At 36.9% G+C, this 15,622-nt stretch overlaps 2 protein-coding genes across 2 annotated transcripts; both read left to right on the top strand.

Moving 5' to 3' along the window:
* The first annotated feature begins 419 nt into the window (after positions 1 to 419).
* LOC131306473 (phospholipase A2-alpha-like) lies at positions 420 to 4,444 on the top strand. Its single transcript, XM_058332736.1, has 4 exons — positions 420 to 617; positions 724 to 766; positions 1,748 to 1,873; positions 3,833 to 4,444. The coding sequence occupies exons 1-4, from the start codon at positions 483 to 485 to the stop codon at positions 4,006 to 4,008; spliced, it is 480 nt and encodes a 159-aa protein (XP_058188719.1). The 5' UTR covers positions 420 to 482; the 3' UTR covers positions 4,009 to 4,444.
* Positions 4,445 to 6,508: 2,064 nt separating this feature from the next.
* On the top strand, positions 6,509 to 15,070 carry LOC131306465 (DNA-directed RNA polymerases II and IV subunit 5A-like). Its single transcript, XM_058332724.1, has 4 exons — positions 6,509 to 7,028; positions 9,271 to 9,453; positions 12,516 to 12,629; positions 14,694 to 15,070. The coding sequence occupies exons 1-4, from the start codon at positions 6,798 to 6,800 to the stop codon at positions 14,817 to 14,819; spliced, it is 654 nt and encodes a 217-aa protein (XP_058188707.1). The 5' UTR covers positions 6,509 to 6,797; the 3' UTR covers positions 14,820 to 15,070.
* The last annotated feature ends 552 nt before the right edge of the window (positions 15,071 to 15,622 follow it).

Here is a 15,622-nt window from a genome sequence, read left to right as displayed (position 1 = left end):
ATTCATAAATTTTAAAATAATATTTTATGGGATCCTGCAAAAAATCAGTTTCAACGGATATCGGTAGATATGTTTTTTGAATTTATAGGGACGAAACTGCAAAACTAAACAGTTTCGTTCCTACGAATTCCGAAAAACATACCTACCGATATCCGTTAGAGCTGATTTTTTACAAGGTCCAATGAAATATTATTTTAAAATTTATGCATATTTTTCTATATTTTTTGGGATCTGGAGTGGGCTCCAAAAGGCGTGCAGTTGACACCTCATTCCATGCGGTGACCCTAGACCCTAGACTTTCTGTAAAGAAAGATACCTAACAACGGAAAGGAAAAGCTCAGAGGGCACTAATGTAAATTTACACAATGCCTTGGCTTACCAGGTTAGTATCATTTATTACCACTGTATTGAAATAAGACAGTTTAAGCAAAACCAAGCTTCGTATTCTTCCTCTTTATCTCTTTGCCTTCTTCCCCACCTCTATGAATATGGCTCCCCAACAGTCAACGAAGTTAGTCCTGCTTCTCCTATCAATTTACCTCGTTGTCCTGAACTTTTCCTTTATCCCAGTTTACGCCATTGACATTGGTATTCAAGCCAGTTCCGGCCTCTCTCTGGTTAGTTAACTCTTCAGGAAAATTCATCATCATTTTGTTTTTCCTTCATTAATGTACTTATTTTTTATACTCCTCATTATGATTTCCTTTTTCGGATATTCTATAGAGTAAAGAGTGCAGCAAAAAATGCAAATCAAAGTTCTGCTATGGTACGTAGCTTATAATTTTGGTTTTAAGCCCTGTTTGGTTGCAATTTTCATATTGATTTCCTTCATTTTAGAAGACAGAGATTTACATATTAATTGACTGAAGATTGGTTTCTTAGATTATTATTATTAATTTTTTTATAAAAATAACTTATTTTTCAGAAAGCACAATAAAGATTAATATTCTAGACAATATTACCAAAATAACAAATTAGGTACAAGAACCATCAGTGGTTGTGCTTTTAAAATAGTTTGTTTCACAAGAAAATTGGTTAGCACTCACATTTTTGCTATCTGCACTCATCTTCTTTGTCTTTATTCCGTATGAATGTACAACATTACCGGCTTATGTGTGAAAAAGTAAAGGAATGGAAATGTAATATTTGAAATTCACATGGATAAAAATAAAAAAAACAATGTGAATATAAACAGGAGTGGAATTAGAATTTCATATATGCAGGGGCCATACGAACAACAAAATTTTAAGGTTCAGGAATATAGAAAAAGGTTAATGTTAAATTAATACCCGGTAGAGAGAGAAATTGAGGTGATTGGTGAGTTTTTCTTTTTGTAGTCTCCAAGAGAGATGAGTGGTGAACCTGTTGTCCGAAAGAAGAAATAAACATGAGAGAAATTGATCCAATTTTGTAGGAGTAACTCCTAAATACAGTTCTTTTTTCACATACGAGACAAATTATGGAGACCAACATGTTAATTAGTCTTGACTCTTGTTATTATTATGTAAAAAATCCTTGGTAATTATAGATTTTTCCCAATTGGGGATCGCCCAGCTCCATAGCCCACCTTTATTTCCATCTTTGAATACAAGATAGTAGAGTTCAAAAATCACTATCATTTTTAAAACTTCTCTAAAATTTGTTTTGGGAAATAGAATTTTAATTTACATGTTAATCCTTCATTGGGTTGTTTAATTTGTATTTTTGTGGTAATAACTTAATTTGTGATTGAGTTTAACAATGGCAGTGCCTCCATTCCTAAGATATGGAAAGTACTGTGGGCTTCTATACAGTGGATGTCCATGGGAGAAGCCATGTGATGGCCTTGATGCTTGTTGCATGAAACATGATGCCTGCATAGGAGCTAAGAACAGTAAGTCCACCAAAATTAATCATAATTATTTGTTTTTGTGTTGAGTTTTTTGACAAAACATGTCACGTTACAATGAAATAATGCAATACTCAGGACCAAAGCGCGAAAGATTTCTTTTGTCATAAGAAAATCATATACTCCCTTGTTCTATCCCTATTTGTTTGCTCGTTACCAAATCGTGAAAGTATAATTTATTACTTTAAAGGGGTATAATTGAAATTTTGCCTTTTTGGCGGTTTTCTAATGATGGAAAATTTCAAATAATTCTGGACGGTCCAAAAATGAATACGTGAGCAAATAAAATGGGATAGAGGGAGTATGAAATTGTGGAATACCAGCCTCACCAATTTTTTTTAACACCGAAAAATGGGAATTTATTAATCAAATGTAAGATTACAAAAGATTATAAGGACAAGAGCACATAGACATTAAAGTGCGAGTAAGAAAACATCCCAATGAGATTGACATCCGAGCCATGACAAAGTAAACAATTACAGAGAAACATAATCCGAGCCATGACCAATACAACATGCTCAGCCATAAAGTTCACAAAAAAGTCCACAACCAAAAACTGGCTCTGCCCCAGCTAGACTGCCCCTAGTGTGATGAAAGTCCCTCCTTAATTAATCTTCCTAAATTGACATAAATCCTAAGTTCAAAGACCAACTTATGGGATCAATATTGCTTGAAAGATGCATTAAAGTGGAGGGAAAGTCTACAATACACACTCTTTAAAAGTGTGTATCATATGCTCTAATTATATGGCTCATATTGTGCCACTTCATAGTATTTGGTATATAATTTTTTTTTCTTTCTAAAAACTCATAACTTTTTTTTTTTTTTTGAAAGGCGAAAAATTTATTAATCTTTGGAAACAAATTACAAAGATTAAAAGGAACCTAGACAGCTTCAAGCTGGAGCAAGAGAAAACCCACAAGGGGAAACAACAACTCCAATAATCACAAGCTAACAAGGATCCCAAGGGAAAACGATAACACACCAAAGTTGGCAAGAAACCAACAAAGAAAACACCCAAAACCCAAAGCTAAACCCAAAAGGGGCACACCCAAGCCTAAACATCAAGACAACACCCGAAACGACACCTAAGAGTCAATCGTTATGTTGGAGATCATGCGCTTTAGCCCTTTCCTCATCTTCAGCTTCCACAATCGCTAATCGTCGAGTGAGATCCTTCTCGTCCCCCAAATAGCTAAGGCCCATAATCTTGTTAAGGGACCAAACAGCCTAAGCCTCGTTTTAATGAGTCATGTTGATGCCTACGGAAGAGATTGGTAAAGCAGCAGCGGCAACAGCTTATCTAATCAGAGCGCAACTTTGCTTCTTTTTTCCACCTTTCTTCTTCGATTTAGGAATGCCTAGCATGTTCTCTATCGACTTCTGCTTCCATTTTCCTTTCTCCGTATCCTTAATCACCTCAATTGGATTGAGATCAACAACTAATTAACTGTAGACCTTCAACTTCCTTGTCATTCAAAAAACCTACTTCCGAAAGATTATAAAAGCCTTCATCAAGTTCTGCTCGCTCTGTAACTGTGCCAATATCCAAAGGTCCATCTTCTAAGCAAGGAAAATTATCCCTGGCAATAATAGTTCCATCAGCCAAAGATTGGGATGTATCCTTAGTATTAATTTCGGCCTCAATAGGTTCAGAGAAGGCCACTAACTGATTATCCCCTTCAAGATTAGTCTCCTTGGGCTTAGAATCAGACCCACCACTTGCTAAATCACAGTGGGTTTCACTCCCTTGTCCTACGATCAGTTAGTTTAGGATTCGTAACTTTTCAGTAATAGAATTCGTAACATTTTCACTAGGATTCGTAACATTTTGATGAATCTCGTAACTTTTGTATCAACAATAGAATTCATAATGTTTAGGATTCGTAATATTTTTACTATGATTCATAATATTTTAGTGTGTCACGTAACTTTTCCGTGCAGATGACTATTTAAGCACAGAGTGCAACCAGGACTTATTAGACTGCATCACAACGTTCAAGAGATCAGGAGGGAAGACATTCAAAGGGAGCACTTGCTCTGTTGGTGAGGTTACCAATGTCATCACCGTCGTCATTGACGCTGCTTTGCTTGCCGGAAGATTCCTCCACAGGCCTTGATTTTCATAAGTATTTTTTTTAGGAGAAAAAGTGGTTTGTAAAAATAAAAAATAAAAAAGAGAGAGAGAGAGAGACCCCTTACCCATTTAAAAGCATGAGTGTGTGTGCTTTCTGTGTGTGTCGCTGTTAATCACAGATTAGCCTGTGTCCTGCGATTTAGGGCTTTGTCCCTCCTAAGGTTTCAAGTTCGAAACCATATGGAGCTTCGCTATAGCTTTAATTGGATCCCTCCAATGGGCAATGGGATTGGTTACTCAGGATCAGTCGAGGTGCACTTAACCTAGTTCGGACACTTGAGTTATAAAAATTTTTGTGCAACTGTGTGAGTGTCTACTTTGTTTTTGTAAGGGAAAAAAAAGGAGTACCCTTTTCTTGTAAGGGAAATAAGGTGCAGTTTATCATACATGCAATAACTAAAATGTTACTAATATTTAGCAATTTTGATTCGATTGAAAAGAATAAATGTTATTTTTTTAAAGAATTTTCCCTAGACCTCTGAATTCAAATTACTTTGTGGGTTCTATCAACCTCTGAATTCGAATTACTTTGTGGGTTCTATCAACGGAGACGAGAAAAGAGACTATGGCAAAAATTGTAAATAATAGATAACCTGTATGACTTGGTTGTTCACTTTACCAAGTACTGTAGTATTTCAAGGGCGATTCAATCACTTATTATACAAAAGGCATGACTTTATTGTTAACTTGACGAAAGTGGAGAATTGAGGCAAATATTTACCCTTTTCCTGAGGCAAAAACTTTTTCAAGTAAATACTTTTGCAAATGTCATTTGATCATGGCTTTATTGTATGCCGCTGGACTTGTTTTTTTGCACAAATTATTCTATAGTATTTGTCAAAGCTCTACAAAGTAAACGATTTGAATAAATTTTACGAGTTTGTGTGTTCCGTTGGCTTTAACTTAAATCAGATTTTTTTTGTCTTTACTTGAATTTTTTTCGCATTTTTTAGTTTTGCGCCAAACTTTTTTGGGTTATTGATTTGTCTTTGACGAGAGAAATCGGAAAAGTAAAATTTTGGCACTTTTACCCAAGTATTTTAAATTGCGCTAAAAAATGGTTATTTCTCAAAATACTTGGGTAAAAGTAAAAAAAAATTTACTTTTCCAATTCTTTTCGTCGAGACGAATAAATAACTCACAAAAATTTGGCGCAAAACTAACAAATGTGAAAAAAATTCAAATAAGGAAAAAAATTTCAAATTTAAGTTAAGTCCAAAAGAACGAAGCCGAATCTTCCACCTGCTTAAGAATGTTCTTCCCTTTCTATTTATTGGAATTATTTACCCCCCTAATGGGTGATGTGGGATTGTTTCTCCCCCTAATTGGATTTGTAGTTTGGTTGGCATTATAGTGATTTGGAGTTGTTTCTAGTACTATCATGTAACTAGTGATTGTCCGTGTCTATGACACTACGCACCTCGGTAGTGCCGTAGGCACAGGCATTTTTGTAATATATTTTTGTTTTTTTATGCCAAAGCTAGAAGCCAAGCGGTGGGTAAAAAGAACCGATGACATTTTTGTAATATATTTGTAAGAGTGTGGGTGTTTTTTTAAGAGAATTAGAGAGCATACATCATCCTTTTGATCAAATGAATCTTAGCCCTTTTTTGAACTTGTGTTTGTATGGTCTCCACACCCTTGTATTTTATTAGATAGATTCTTATACATGTATATTCCTACTGCTTGAAAAAAAGAACATATAATCTAGACTCTAAATCAAAATTCCAAATTAAAAAGTATGACTAGTGTTTAGGTATCTATTGAACATACTGTTCACATATTTTCATATTTGATAGATTCATCAGAGCATCCCAACTTTTACTCAAATTTGAGTAATACTGTAGTTTTTTAGTGTCATAGTTGTAAATTTAGAGTCCTTCTACTACCACACCCATTCACACACCCACACTCACAACAAGGGTGGAGCCCGCACACACTACACATTCAGTGTGTGTGGGCCCCACCATTATTGTGAGTGTGGGTGTGTGAATGGGTGTGTGAGTGAGTGTGGTGTTAGAATTATTGTTTGAGTAAGAGTAAAGTTCAATTGGATATGGGTTTAGTCAAGGAATAAAGTAAAATGGAAATATAAGTAGGCTCAGTTTCGAAAAGTTTTATTTTTTTTTCCAGTTTTTTGTTCGTTCGGTTGAGTTTTGAGCTTCTATGGGGTTCTCCCGAACCTACGACAATAATCGAAATCGTTCAATTTGTAGAACCTTGAGTATGTTGTCCACGTGAAAAATAAGATTCATCGAACATAAATAAATACATAGACAAAACATATTTGTATAATGAAAACAGGATAACAAAAAATAATTTTAAAACTTAAATTGCCCACAGTTTTCCTCATACGAATCCGCTTTGTTCAAATACTTGCCAGTATTCAATTGAACGAATTTTTGTTCATGAACGACATAGTTCACAATCACTAAAAAATGAACGATTCTAATGATTATTCTGAGCCTGGGAGAAAACTATAAAGACCCAAAACTAGACCCGACTGGACCAAAGAACAGCCAGACAGGTGGTCCGCTCTAAAACCCCATAGCCGCGGGAGTTAAACCCTAGGTATATAAATGGGTTGTTTTGTTCCATTAAACCCTAGGTATACAGGAGAGAGAGAGAGAGAGAGAGAGAGAGAGAGAGAGAGAGAGAGAGAGAGAGACGAGACGAGGGTACCTTCGTTTCATATGCTTTGTGAAGAGCAATAGACTACAAGGCAAGGAACGGACGTTTATCTTCCTTGAGCTTCAAACACCTGTTCTCACAATGTCTGTAACCACCGACGAAGAAATCGCGAAGCTAGAAATAACCACGAAGCTGTTCAGAATCCGGAGGACGACGTTGCAGATGTTGGAAGATCGGGGTTACAAGGTCGATGAGGAGGAGATGAAGATGACGAAGCAGGAGTTCATTGATAAGTTCGGAATGAGCCCCAAAAGGGAAGAACTCATAATCCAGACGCAGAAAGGAGACGAATCAGACGATCCATCTGATCGGGTGAGACAACGTACACGACCACATATGTAGATATATCTTTGTATGTTTCTCTGTTTTATTGTATTGTGCTATCGTAGTACTCGCTCCATTCCAAATTGTTAGTTCACTATGAGAAGTGGATACATTTCAAATACAAGTAAAGTACTTTCATGCATACGCCGAATGTAGATATCAATTAGTTCGTTAAATTGATGCGAATAAGTTTAAAAAGTTGTGAATGGAAGTGCTGTTGGAGAAATCGGCCAACCCAACAAACACGCAACGGGTGGAAAACAATATAGAAAAGAAAACAAGAACGCTGGATATGGAGATTTTTATGAATTTATCTGGTACGTAGTCCTCGACTGTGTAGTTGAGTATATCCATGGCTCACGCCAGTTCCACTATGTAATTCAAATGAAGAGATTTCAAATTATATCGGCTACTGCTTTTAGCAAATATTATAACCAAGGGTTTACATTACCAATTACTATAATAGACCTGTCTTTGTGGAACCCTGAGCTGTCAAGGAAGTGCGACCCAAGAAAATCAGGCGTCACAAGCCCAACAAGTACTTTGTTTTTTATCCAAAAACTGCACGACTTTTCACGGTGGACTGACAATTAGGAACAAAGCGGCTAATCTTTTGTGGGATAGGGATTAAGTTTGAAATCTCCGACTGAGCTCAAATCGAAACTCGAATTGCGTTCAGTTATCATATATTGGTAAATGTATTGTTAGTGGACAATCATTTCGTGTGTATGTATGAAATGAATCATCAAGGTTAGGAATTGTGTTAGGGTTTGTTGTGCTTATTCTGTGCAATTGCAACGTTAATGTTCCGTGATTGAGTTTAAGTTGTTGAAATAGTCTATAATCATAGACCGACTTAATAGTTAGGTTCCACTTGTGTTGGTCTCTAGCTTATTTTAGTGTTGGGAACCAGAATAGAAAAACTGAATGAAGTCTGTCGTCTTCTACATGGTGGATGATCCTATTTGCAAAGCAATTTTGTCACATCTTCTAAAATTTGAAGGATAAAATTCGTTGTCTAAGCGGATTGAAGACAATCTGTATAAAGGCAATCTCTTAGTTCCTAATTAAAGCAGAAAGAAATTTTATGTGCTTTAATCCTTCTACAGTATTTATCAAAACTATTTACCATGCAATCCAATTGAGTTAAATCGGTATGAGAGTTGTCACCTCAGAAAACACAACTTATTTGACTAACCAGTTGAATTCCACAGTATGCATTTGAAAAATTATGTAGTTCTCTCCGTAGCTTGGACCAAGAAGGTTGTATTGTCAGTTGTAGTTTATGTATGCTCCAATCTTTGATACATCACTTCTTGTGATGAATCGTTGGCTATACAACATCAGAGTATTTCCACTCTTTTTCTAATAGAACATGTACTACATTTTTTTCCCTATGACCTATGAATATGTTTGCGTGTGTGCCCGTGCGCGCATGGGTGTTTGCTACTTGGATTAGGACATTAAAATAGGGTGCCAATTGGTTTGGACTTTGACCAGAAACTTAATTTGGTTTTGCACCTTTATTTTTCTTAGTTTGCGACATCGGCGACGATGTAAGTCTTTACTTGGGACTGGGAAGATATCTAACAGGGTGCACATGTCTTTGTTGTACAATCAGCATATCTGAAGATTATATTTAGATGGAAACCTCTATTCCTTTCCTTTTTGATGAAGCCTCTGATATAATGGGAAATATGAGTTCATTGAAAGTATGTTTTTTTTTTTTTGCAAATATTTGAAGTTTGGGTATATTTATTTATGTAACAAAATATAAAATGGGGTGGTTTTGTTCGGTGATGGTGGAGACTATTTATGTGGCAGTGTGGGCACTACAAGTTATGCTATTGGTCATTGTCATAGGAGCTGAATTTTTCCGTAGCCATTTTCTTACATGTGAGGCTTCTGTGAATTTTCTATGGATTTTTTAATAGTTTTGACACCTGCAATTTCCTCCTTTCAATTGATTTTGGGGGGTTTGATATCTCTGTCCCTAATGATTACTAGAGCTGAAAAAATGTTGGAGGAGAGTAATTTCCAAAATCATTTTCACTTATTCTTATTGTCTTGACTATTTTCATGCATATGATATAGTAGCTTTTTGGTGGTCGCTTTTGGCTTTAGGTATTTGGCTTACCTTTCGGTACTCTTGACAGCTTTCTCTTGTTTGTAGTGTCCTTGGTCTCTCTCTCTGTGTGAATAGCAACGTATGGTTGGCTTTCTAGTGCAGATTTTTGTTATGTTTCCTGAAGTATCAAAGAAGGTTGGCTGTTCAGTCCTGAAAACCTGTGTAACAAAAATGGACACAGAGAAGGTTTCCAGAGCAATCTTGGTTATTCAACATGGCTTGACACCCCAAGCAAAAGCAGTCATCGGTGAAGTTGCTAAAAAATATCGGATAGAGACTTTCCAGGTGATACTCACGTCTTCCTTGATATTCTATAGGCAAGGTGATGATTGTTTTGCATGATCTTTGTCTACTTGTTAAGGAGATCGTACTATCAAATGGTGTTCCTTTAAAAAATACCGATGATACTTTCAATTTGTTTCCGTATCTTTGTCTACTTTTTAAGGAGATCGTACTATCAAATGCTGTTCCTTCAAAAATACCGATGATACTTTCAATTTGTTTCCATTCTAAAATTCTTGGCTGGCACAGATGGTAAAGTTCAAAATCTTAGAGAAGCTCTAAATTTGATTTGTTGAACGCAATAGTCCATTGAACTTCAAGAAGATCAGCTTAAGTATGTGCAAAACTGATCTGATAAGATTCAAGGGCTATTGCGCAGGTTATCTGATGGATGAAATTTGGTACTTGGTTGCCTTTGATTCTTTGAATCAAGTAAATTTTTTCCCTGTCAGAATGACATCAACTAACAGGTGAAACAAGCCTTTTCCATGAACTACATTGCGACCAGGCCCACCCTATGCCCCTATGTACAGTATTATGGTCAATGTGACCATAGGCTTACAATTTGGTTGTTTAACTTCTGGGGTAGTTGGTAAATTGCTTATTCATGCGCACACAGACGTTTTGGTTTGCTTTTTTCCTTGTTTGAGCAACAGTGCATCATACAATGTCCATAATGTGACCATAGGCTTACAATTTGGTTGTTTAACTTCTGGGGTAGTTGGTAAATTGCTTATTCATGTGCACACAGACGTTTTGGTTTGCTTTTTTCCTTGTTTGAGCAACAGTGCATCATACAATGTCCATTTTTGTTGTTTTGGAGACTTTTGTGGTTCTTAGAGGAGCAAGAGACTCAAAGGTAATTGTAATGGTAGCTGCTTAATTCCTGTTTAGTTTATGGTGTGAATTTTAGGTGGAAAGGAACTATCATTAATTTGAAGGGGGATAATTGGCTATTTGGATGGTTACTAGCTCCTTGCTGCAGCCAGGGGCAGCATCAACAAATACACTTTTTTTTTTCTTACGTATGAATTGATTTTTCTTGAGTATTGTTGGCGTTGGCCCGCTCTTACCGAGTCAAAGTAAATAAAAGTCCAATTAAATTTATGAGTAACTAGATAGTGTAGTCCAAGAATAGATTATATTTGGTATAGAGTTATTTGTCATTGAAACTTTATATATTTTTGTCCAAGGACGGACCAAGTGGTGAATGACCCCGTGCAGCCGCCCTACCCGTGTTTCAAGTTTTTATTCAAAATAGTAGTTTTTTCTCAAAAAATTTAGAAGTATATTGAAATTTCTTTTTTGCAATCCAACCTATAGGAATTGAAAAATAACGATGAACACAAGATATACGTGGAAATTCCGAAAAGGGTAAAAATCATGTGAAGGAATAAAAAACACTATACTCATTGTGTAGTTACGCGTAATCTTACTCTACAACTTGAATCCTCACAATTGAGCCTTAGATCTGCTTACCGAATCCACGTTCACCATACCTGCTGCTTGATCGACTCTACTATTTGCCTTCCGGAGATCCACCAAAGGACTTTGTTTTGCCTAGGAATCCACGTAGGGCTTTTCTTTTATATGAACCAATCGAGATAGGAGTTGTCGATGATTCCAGATCGTTGACTTTACTCCTGAACTTGCCTTTCCAATTGCCTTTGTTACCTCGATGCATAGCGCTCTACTCTCAATTATAAGTATGACTCCTTCCACTCTAATCCTATACAGACTCGCTATGCTTAGAGAAGTGAGAAAGAAATTACAACTCGATAAAGAATGGGATACAAATAAATGTGTGGTTTGTCAGTGGAATTGCCAACTAGCTTGACTTTTTGGAGCTTACGCATATAAGTTCACCCTCGTTTAGTACAATACTACCCTCGCCTAACCAAGAATTTGGTATAAATTAATTTTTGGTAATACACTAATCTGTCATGGTACTATTTTGCTGGACAGGGTTGCACAAAATTGTATGCGATTATTATTATAGATGACCATGTCTTTGTGATTAAATAGGTTGAAAATCATTTGATGATTTTTTTGGTAGTAGTTTCATAATTTGCATTGCCAACCCTAATATCGCTTTTCATAGTGTTACAAATTATTTTAAATGTTCGCCCACCCAATCATTTATTCTGCATCCGTCCTTGTTTTTGTCACATCTGAACGAAAATAGTGGAGCCGCCCATGGTTGCAGCTGTTTTTTGGGGAAACTTCCCTCTTGCTATGTCAGCTGCTTTTATTTTTTTCGTTCTTGTACGGATTATGAGTGCTTGTGCATAGGTTGGAGCCTATCTGGCACTGTTTGTATCTTTCTTCAACATATATGGTCCTCGGAAAAGATCGGTTAACCTGGTTGTTAGTCTGTGTGGGGCCTGTGGGGTTAGATTTAGCTTCCACTAAAGTTTAAGCAGGCATTGTGTTGGGAGCTCTTTACTTGCCATGACCGATGTAGCAATACAAGCGTAGACAATATCTTCTGGATCTCTGGGTTTTGCATACGCTGTATTACCCCTATGCTATGTTATGATCCTAATGTCCCACATTGGCTAAGTATAGGCTTGGCCATGTGCATATAAGCTCTTGGGCATGCTCCCCTTGTAAGCCGGTTTTCAAGGGTGAGTTTTACCCAAGGGTTCGGATCATTGGTATCAGGGCCAGGTTCAACGTTGCGATTCGACCCGCGGAGGGGGCGACCTATAGACTGGATTAAAATACCTAAAAAGAGAAGGGGCTACCATCGAGTCAATGTCGATAGAGTGGGCTGCCGTGGACGTCAGTTGCGAAGCATAGTGGTATGTTACAATCCTAATGTCCCACATTGGCTAAGTATGGGCTTGGCCATGTGCATATAAGCTTTTGGGCACCCTCCCCTTGTAAGCCAGTTTTCAAGGGTGAGTTCTACCCATGGGTTTGTATCATGCTATTTGTTGTGCTAACATTGTACCTTACACATCGTTCTTGCAAAACTAATTATGTACTTAACGGCAATGGAGGTGAACCTTATGGCAAAAGGAAAGTGAAAAATCTCACATATGTTTCCTTTGTTGACACAGGACTCAGAGTTACTTGTCAATGTCAATGAACATGAACTTGTTCCGAAGCATGAGGTGCTCACTTCTAAAGAGGAAAACGAATTGTTGGAAAAATACAAAGTCAAACGTGCGCAGGTCAGTTTTTTTTGTCATGGATTTCAACATGGATTTATGGACTTGAGACATGACTTTTGTCGATACTTTTCTGCTGGGATAGTTAGATACTTCATATTTACGTAACGATGAATGTTCTATGTTCTGACAGTGGACAAACCTTTGGGCATAAGTAAGTTGATGTTGAGTTGGTTCATTTTGATGTGGTTTAGTTCTATACCTCAACCTAAGAAATGAAGGCTTGCTGCATTTCCGGAACTCAAGGACTAGAAGTAAGCACGGGTTGATTCGGGTCTGGTTTGCTACCTACCCGCCACCCGATCCGACTAGCTGGTTATAGAAATCATCATCCTATTTCTAACCAAGTACTGCCGAAACCAATGCAAATTGGTTCACTCGGGTTTTCGTTGGGTTCTGTCGAGTTACTTGGGTGGGGAACTTTCTTACCCCAAAAGCCCCGAGGTGCCAAGGGCCCCTCGAGCCCATTGAACTGAAGTGCACGTTGGGAAAAAAGTAAAATATGCTTCATTACCAAATCACCTAATGGAATTAAAAATGACATCTATCATATAAAACAACATATATTGAAGTCCTAAAAGTTAGAACATCAATCATCACATTTGACATGCAAATGACCAAATATGAATAAATGAAAAATAATATCCATCTATCAAAAACTAATGTTGCAAGTTCAGCTTTAGCAACATGATAAAGTAATAGTGAGTAAATAGCATTCTAATATAGGGATTCTGGAGTCATGCATATAAACCATCCAAATCACCAATTGATTCCTCTTCTTCATAATCATTTGATTTATATCCGTCAACATCTTCCTCTTCTCCTTCATTTGATCTCCATCTTCTCACTGTACTTGTTCCTATTCGTCATTATCATATACAAGCCCTTGTATAGTTGATTATTTTTATCATTTTTTAACTTTGTGACTTCAAACCTTTTTGTATTGGCTTTGAAGTTGACTTAGTGGTCGTGCTAGGCTCTTCAACTTCAGCAGCTAGATTAACATCATTCCAAGTCAAATAATCATCTTAAAACACAAGCTCTTTGTCCATCTTCCCAATTTAGCAGCCTTCGCTCTTAATCTTATCAATATCTTTGATAGAGATAGGATCAAATTTTCCACCAGAGAAATTACAGAAGCAGGAAAAGGATACAGAAACAGAAACTATAAAGGAAACAGAGTAACTGAAACAGAAATAACCAATCAATTTTAGTTTGTGGCATATGTGGAGTTAATATGTGGTCGGATCAGGTTCATGTTTTTCTCTCCAGCCCGACGTCCGACTGAGTTCTACGTTTTTCGAATTGACACCAGAATCCAACCGCTTAAGTTATCCAAACCACTGTTGGGTTGGGTCGGACGGGTTCAGTGGTTCACACTGTTTTCTACTCGGCTGTATCAGAGATCAAACAATCGACATTAGAACAACAAAAAACCAAGACAATTAACGTCTTGACCACTCAGCACATTATCCATTTTCATGAATCACTGTTTTGATCAAATATTGGTGCTGGAATGAGCCGTACTTCATTGAGTTTTTTTTGTTCCATAAATTTGGAGATTGATTTTAGAAGTTCATGCCAGCTAAAGCACACCTCTGGAAATTAGATATACATTCACCTTTGCTTACAAATATGCTTTGCTGTTTGTTAAACTGTGGAGCTCTACGATCAGTAGTGTTTTCGAGTGGTAATTGTTATCTGTAGCTAAAACAAGTTCAAGGGTTCCTCAAGATCTTGAAGGTGTCAATTCGTCTCTTTCGTATTGCTTTTGCTTAGGGACTGATCCTTCAGTTGTTCTGGCAATGCAAGCATGTTCTTCTATGATAATTTCTGACGTACCAGAAAAAGGTTGCGACTTTGCTTTTCCCACATAATGCCGTGCTTTGTATGTCATGCATATTATGCAGAGCATTTGAGTGCGCACAACTTATTTTTTGAGTTTCATTTCTACTTCTACTGATTGTGATATCGGCGTGGTACTTGCATATCGTAATTTGGTTTTCAGATTCAAATCCTTCCAGTTTCTGATATTCGAATGTTTCTCATGTTTGTTGTGGAGATCAGCTACCTCGAATGTTGGTGACCGATCCGATTGCTAGATATTTTGGACTAAAGATGGGGCAAATTGTGAAGATCACTCGAAAGAGTGAGACTGCTGGTACATATATAACATACAGATGCGTGTTCTGAGCTCAATTTGATTCCGAGAACGTCATACTTGGGATGTGTTTTCTTTGAACAGTTATTCTTCTTAATTTGCTTCTCAAAATCACCATTTTGTCACAACGTTGTTGATTTGATTACCCAATTCTCTGGACATTCGTGTCCAAGTCATTTTTGGTCTCTGTAGTTTTGAACCCCTTGGCCTCTTATCTTGATATGTGTTGGGATCCTAAATTTGTGAAGTGATTTACAAAGAGAAAGGAAAATCGTAGGAAAAAGTAAACACTGAAGAAAGTAAATTAACGGCAGCTCGGTAACCTCTTATGTCTAGTATTCTACACTGAGAATTAAATTCTAACAAATTAACTTAACTAATTATATATTGGGATAACATGTTTGAAAATATTCATCAAAATCAGGCCTGTGTTGACACTTTATCATAAATTTCTTGCCCTAAAAATGATCAGGACTCCAAACTGTGTTATATAAAATGATTAAATCAAGAATGCAATCTAATTTTGAAATGAGTGTGTTGGAAATTACGCACGCAACCCAAACACCACCGTGCCATAACCGGAATGCCTGCTCCACGGAGAAAACCGTCTCGTATATCAATTGGAAACAATGATGGTTGCAAACGCGGAACCTCTTTCTCTGACTCTCTCTGATACGTCTACCTCTCCGACTCGCATCCCCTTTTAACCTCTTTCTTAAAATTTCTGATTTGGTTGAGTACATGACAAAGTATAAAAAGGTTGAACGTTGACAAGGGAATTTGTGGGTTAAAAGCAAAAGGGTAGTTAAACGTCTCTTCATAGACTCGAACTTCA

This window comes from Rhododendron vialii, chromosome 1a, assembly GCF_030253575.1.
Source record: "Rhododendron vialii isolate Sample 1 chromosome 1a, ASM3025357v1".
In the NCBI taxonomy this organism is placed as follows: domain Eukaryota; kingdom Viridiplantae; phylum Streptophyta; class Magnoliopsida; order Ericales; family Ericaceae; genus Rhododendron; species Rhododendron vialii.
This window is presented reverse-complemented; position numbering and strand designations above follow the sequence as displayed.

Coding starts and splice junctions, on each gene's coding strand:
- LOC131306473 (XM_058332736.1), top strand. CDS start 483: ATGAATATGGCTCCCCAACAGTCAACGAAGTTAGTCCTGCTTCTCCTA. Junction 767..1,747: donor CAAATCAAAGTTCTGCTATG/GTACGTAGCTTA, acceptor TAACAATGGCAG/TGCCTCCATTCCTAAGATAT. Junction 1,874..3,832: donor CTGCATAGGAGCTAAGAACA/GTAAGTCCACCA, acceptor TTTTCCGTGCAG/ATGACTATTTAAGCACAGAG.
- LOC131306465 (XM_058332724.1), top strand. CDS start 6,798: ATGTCTGTAACCACCGACGAAGAAATCGCGAAGCTAGAAATAACCACG. Junction 9,454..12,515: donor ATCGGATAGAGACTTTCCAG/GTGATACTCACG, acceptor TTGTTGACACAG/GACTCAGAGTTACTTGTCAA. Junction 12,630..14,693: donor ACAAAGTCAAACGTGCGCAG/GTCAGTTTTTTT, acceptor TGTGGAGATCAG/CTACCTCGAATGTTGGTGAC.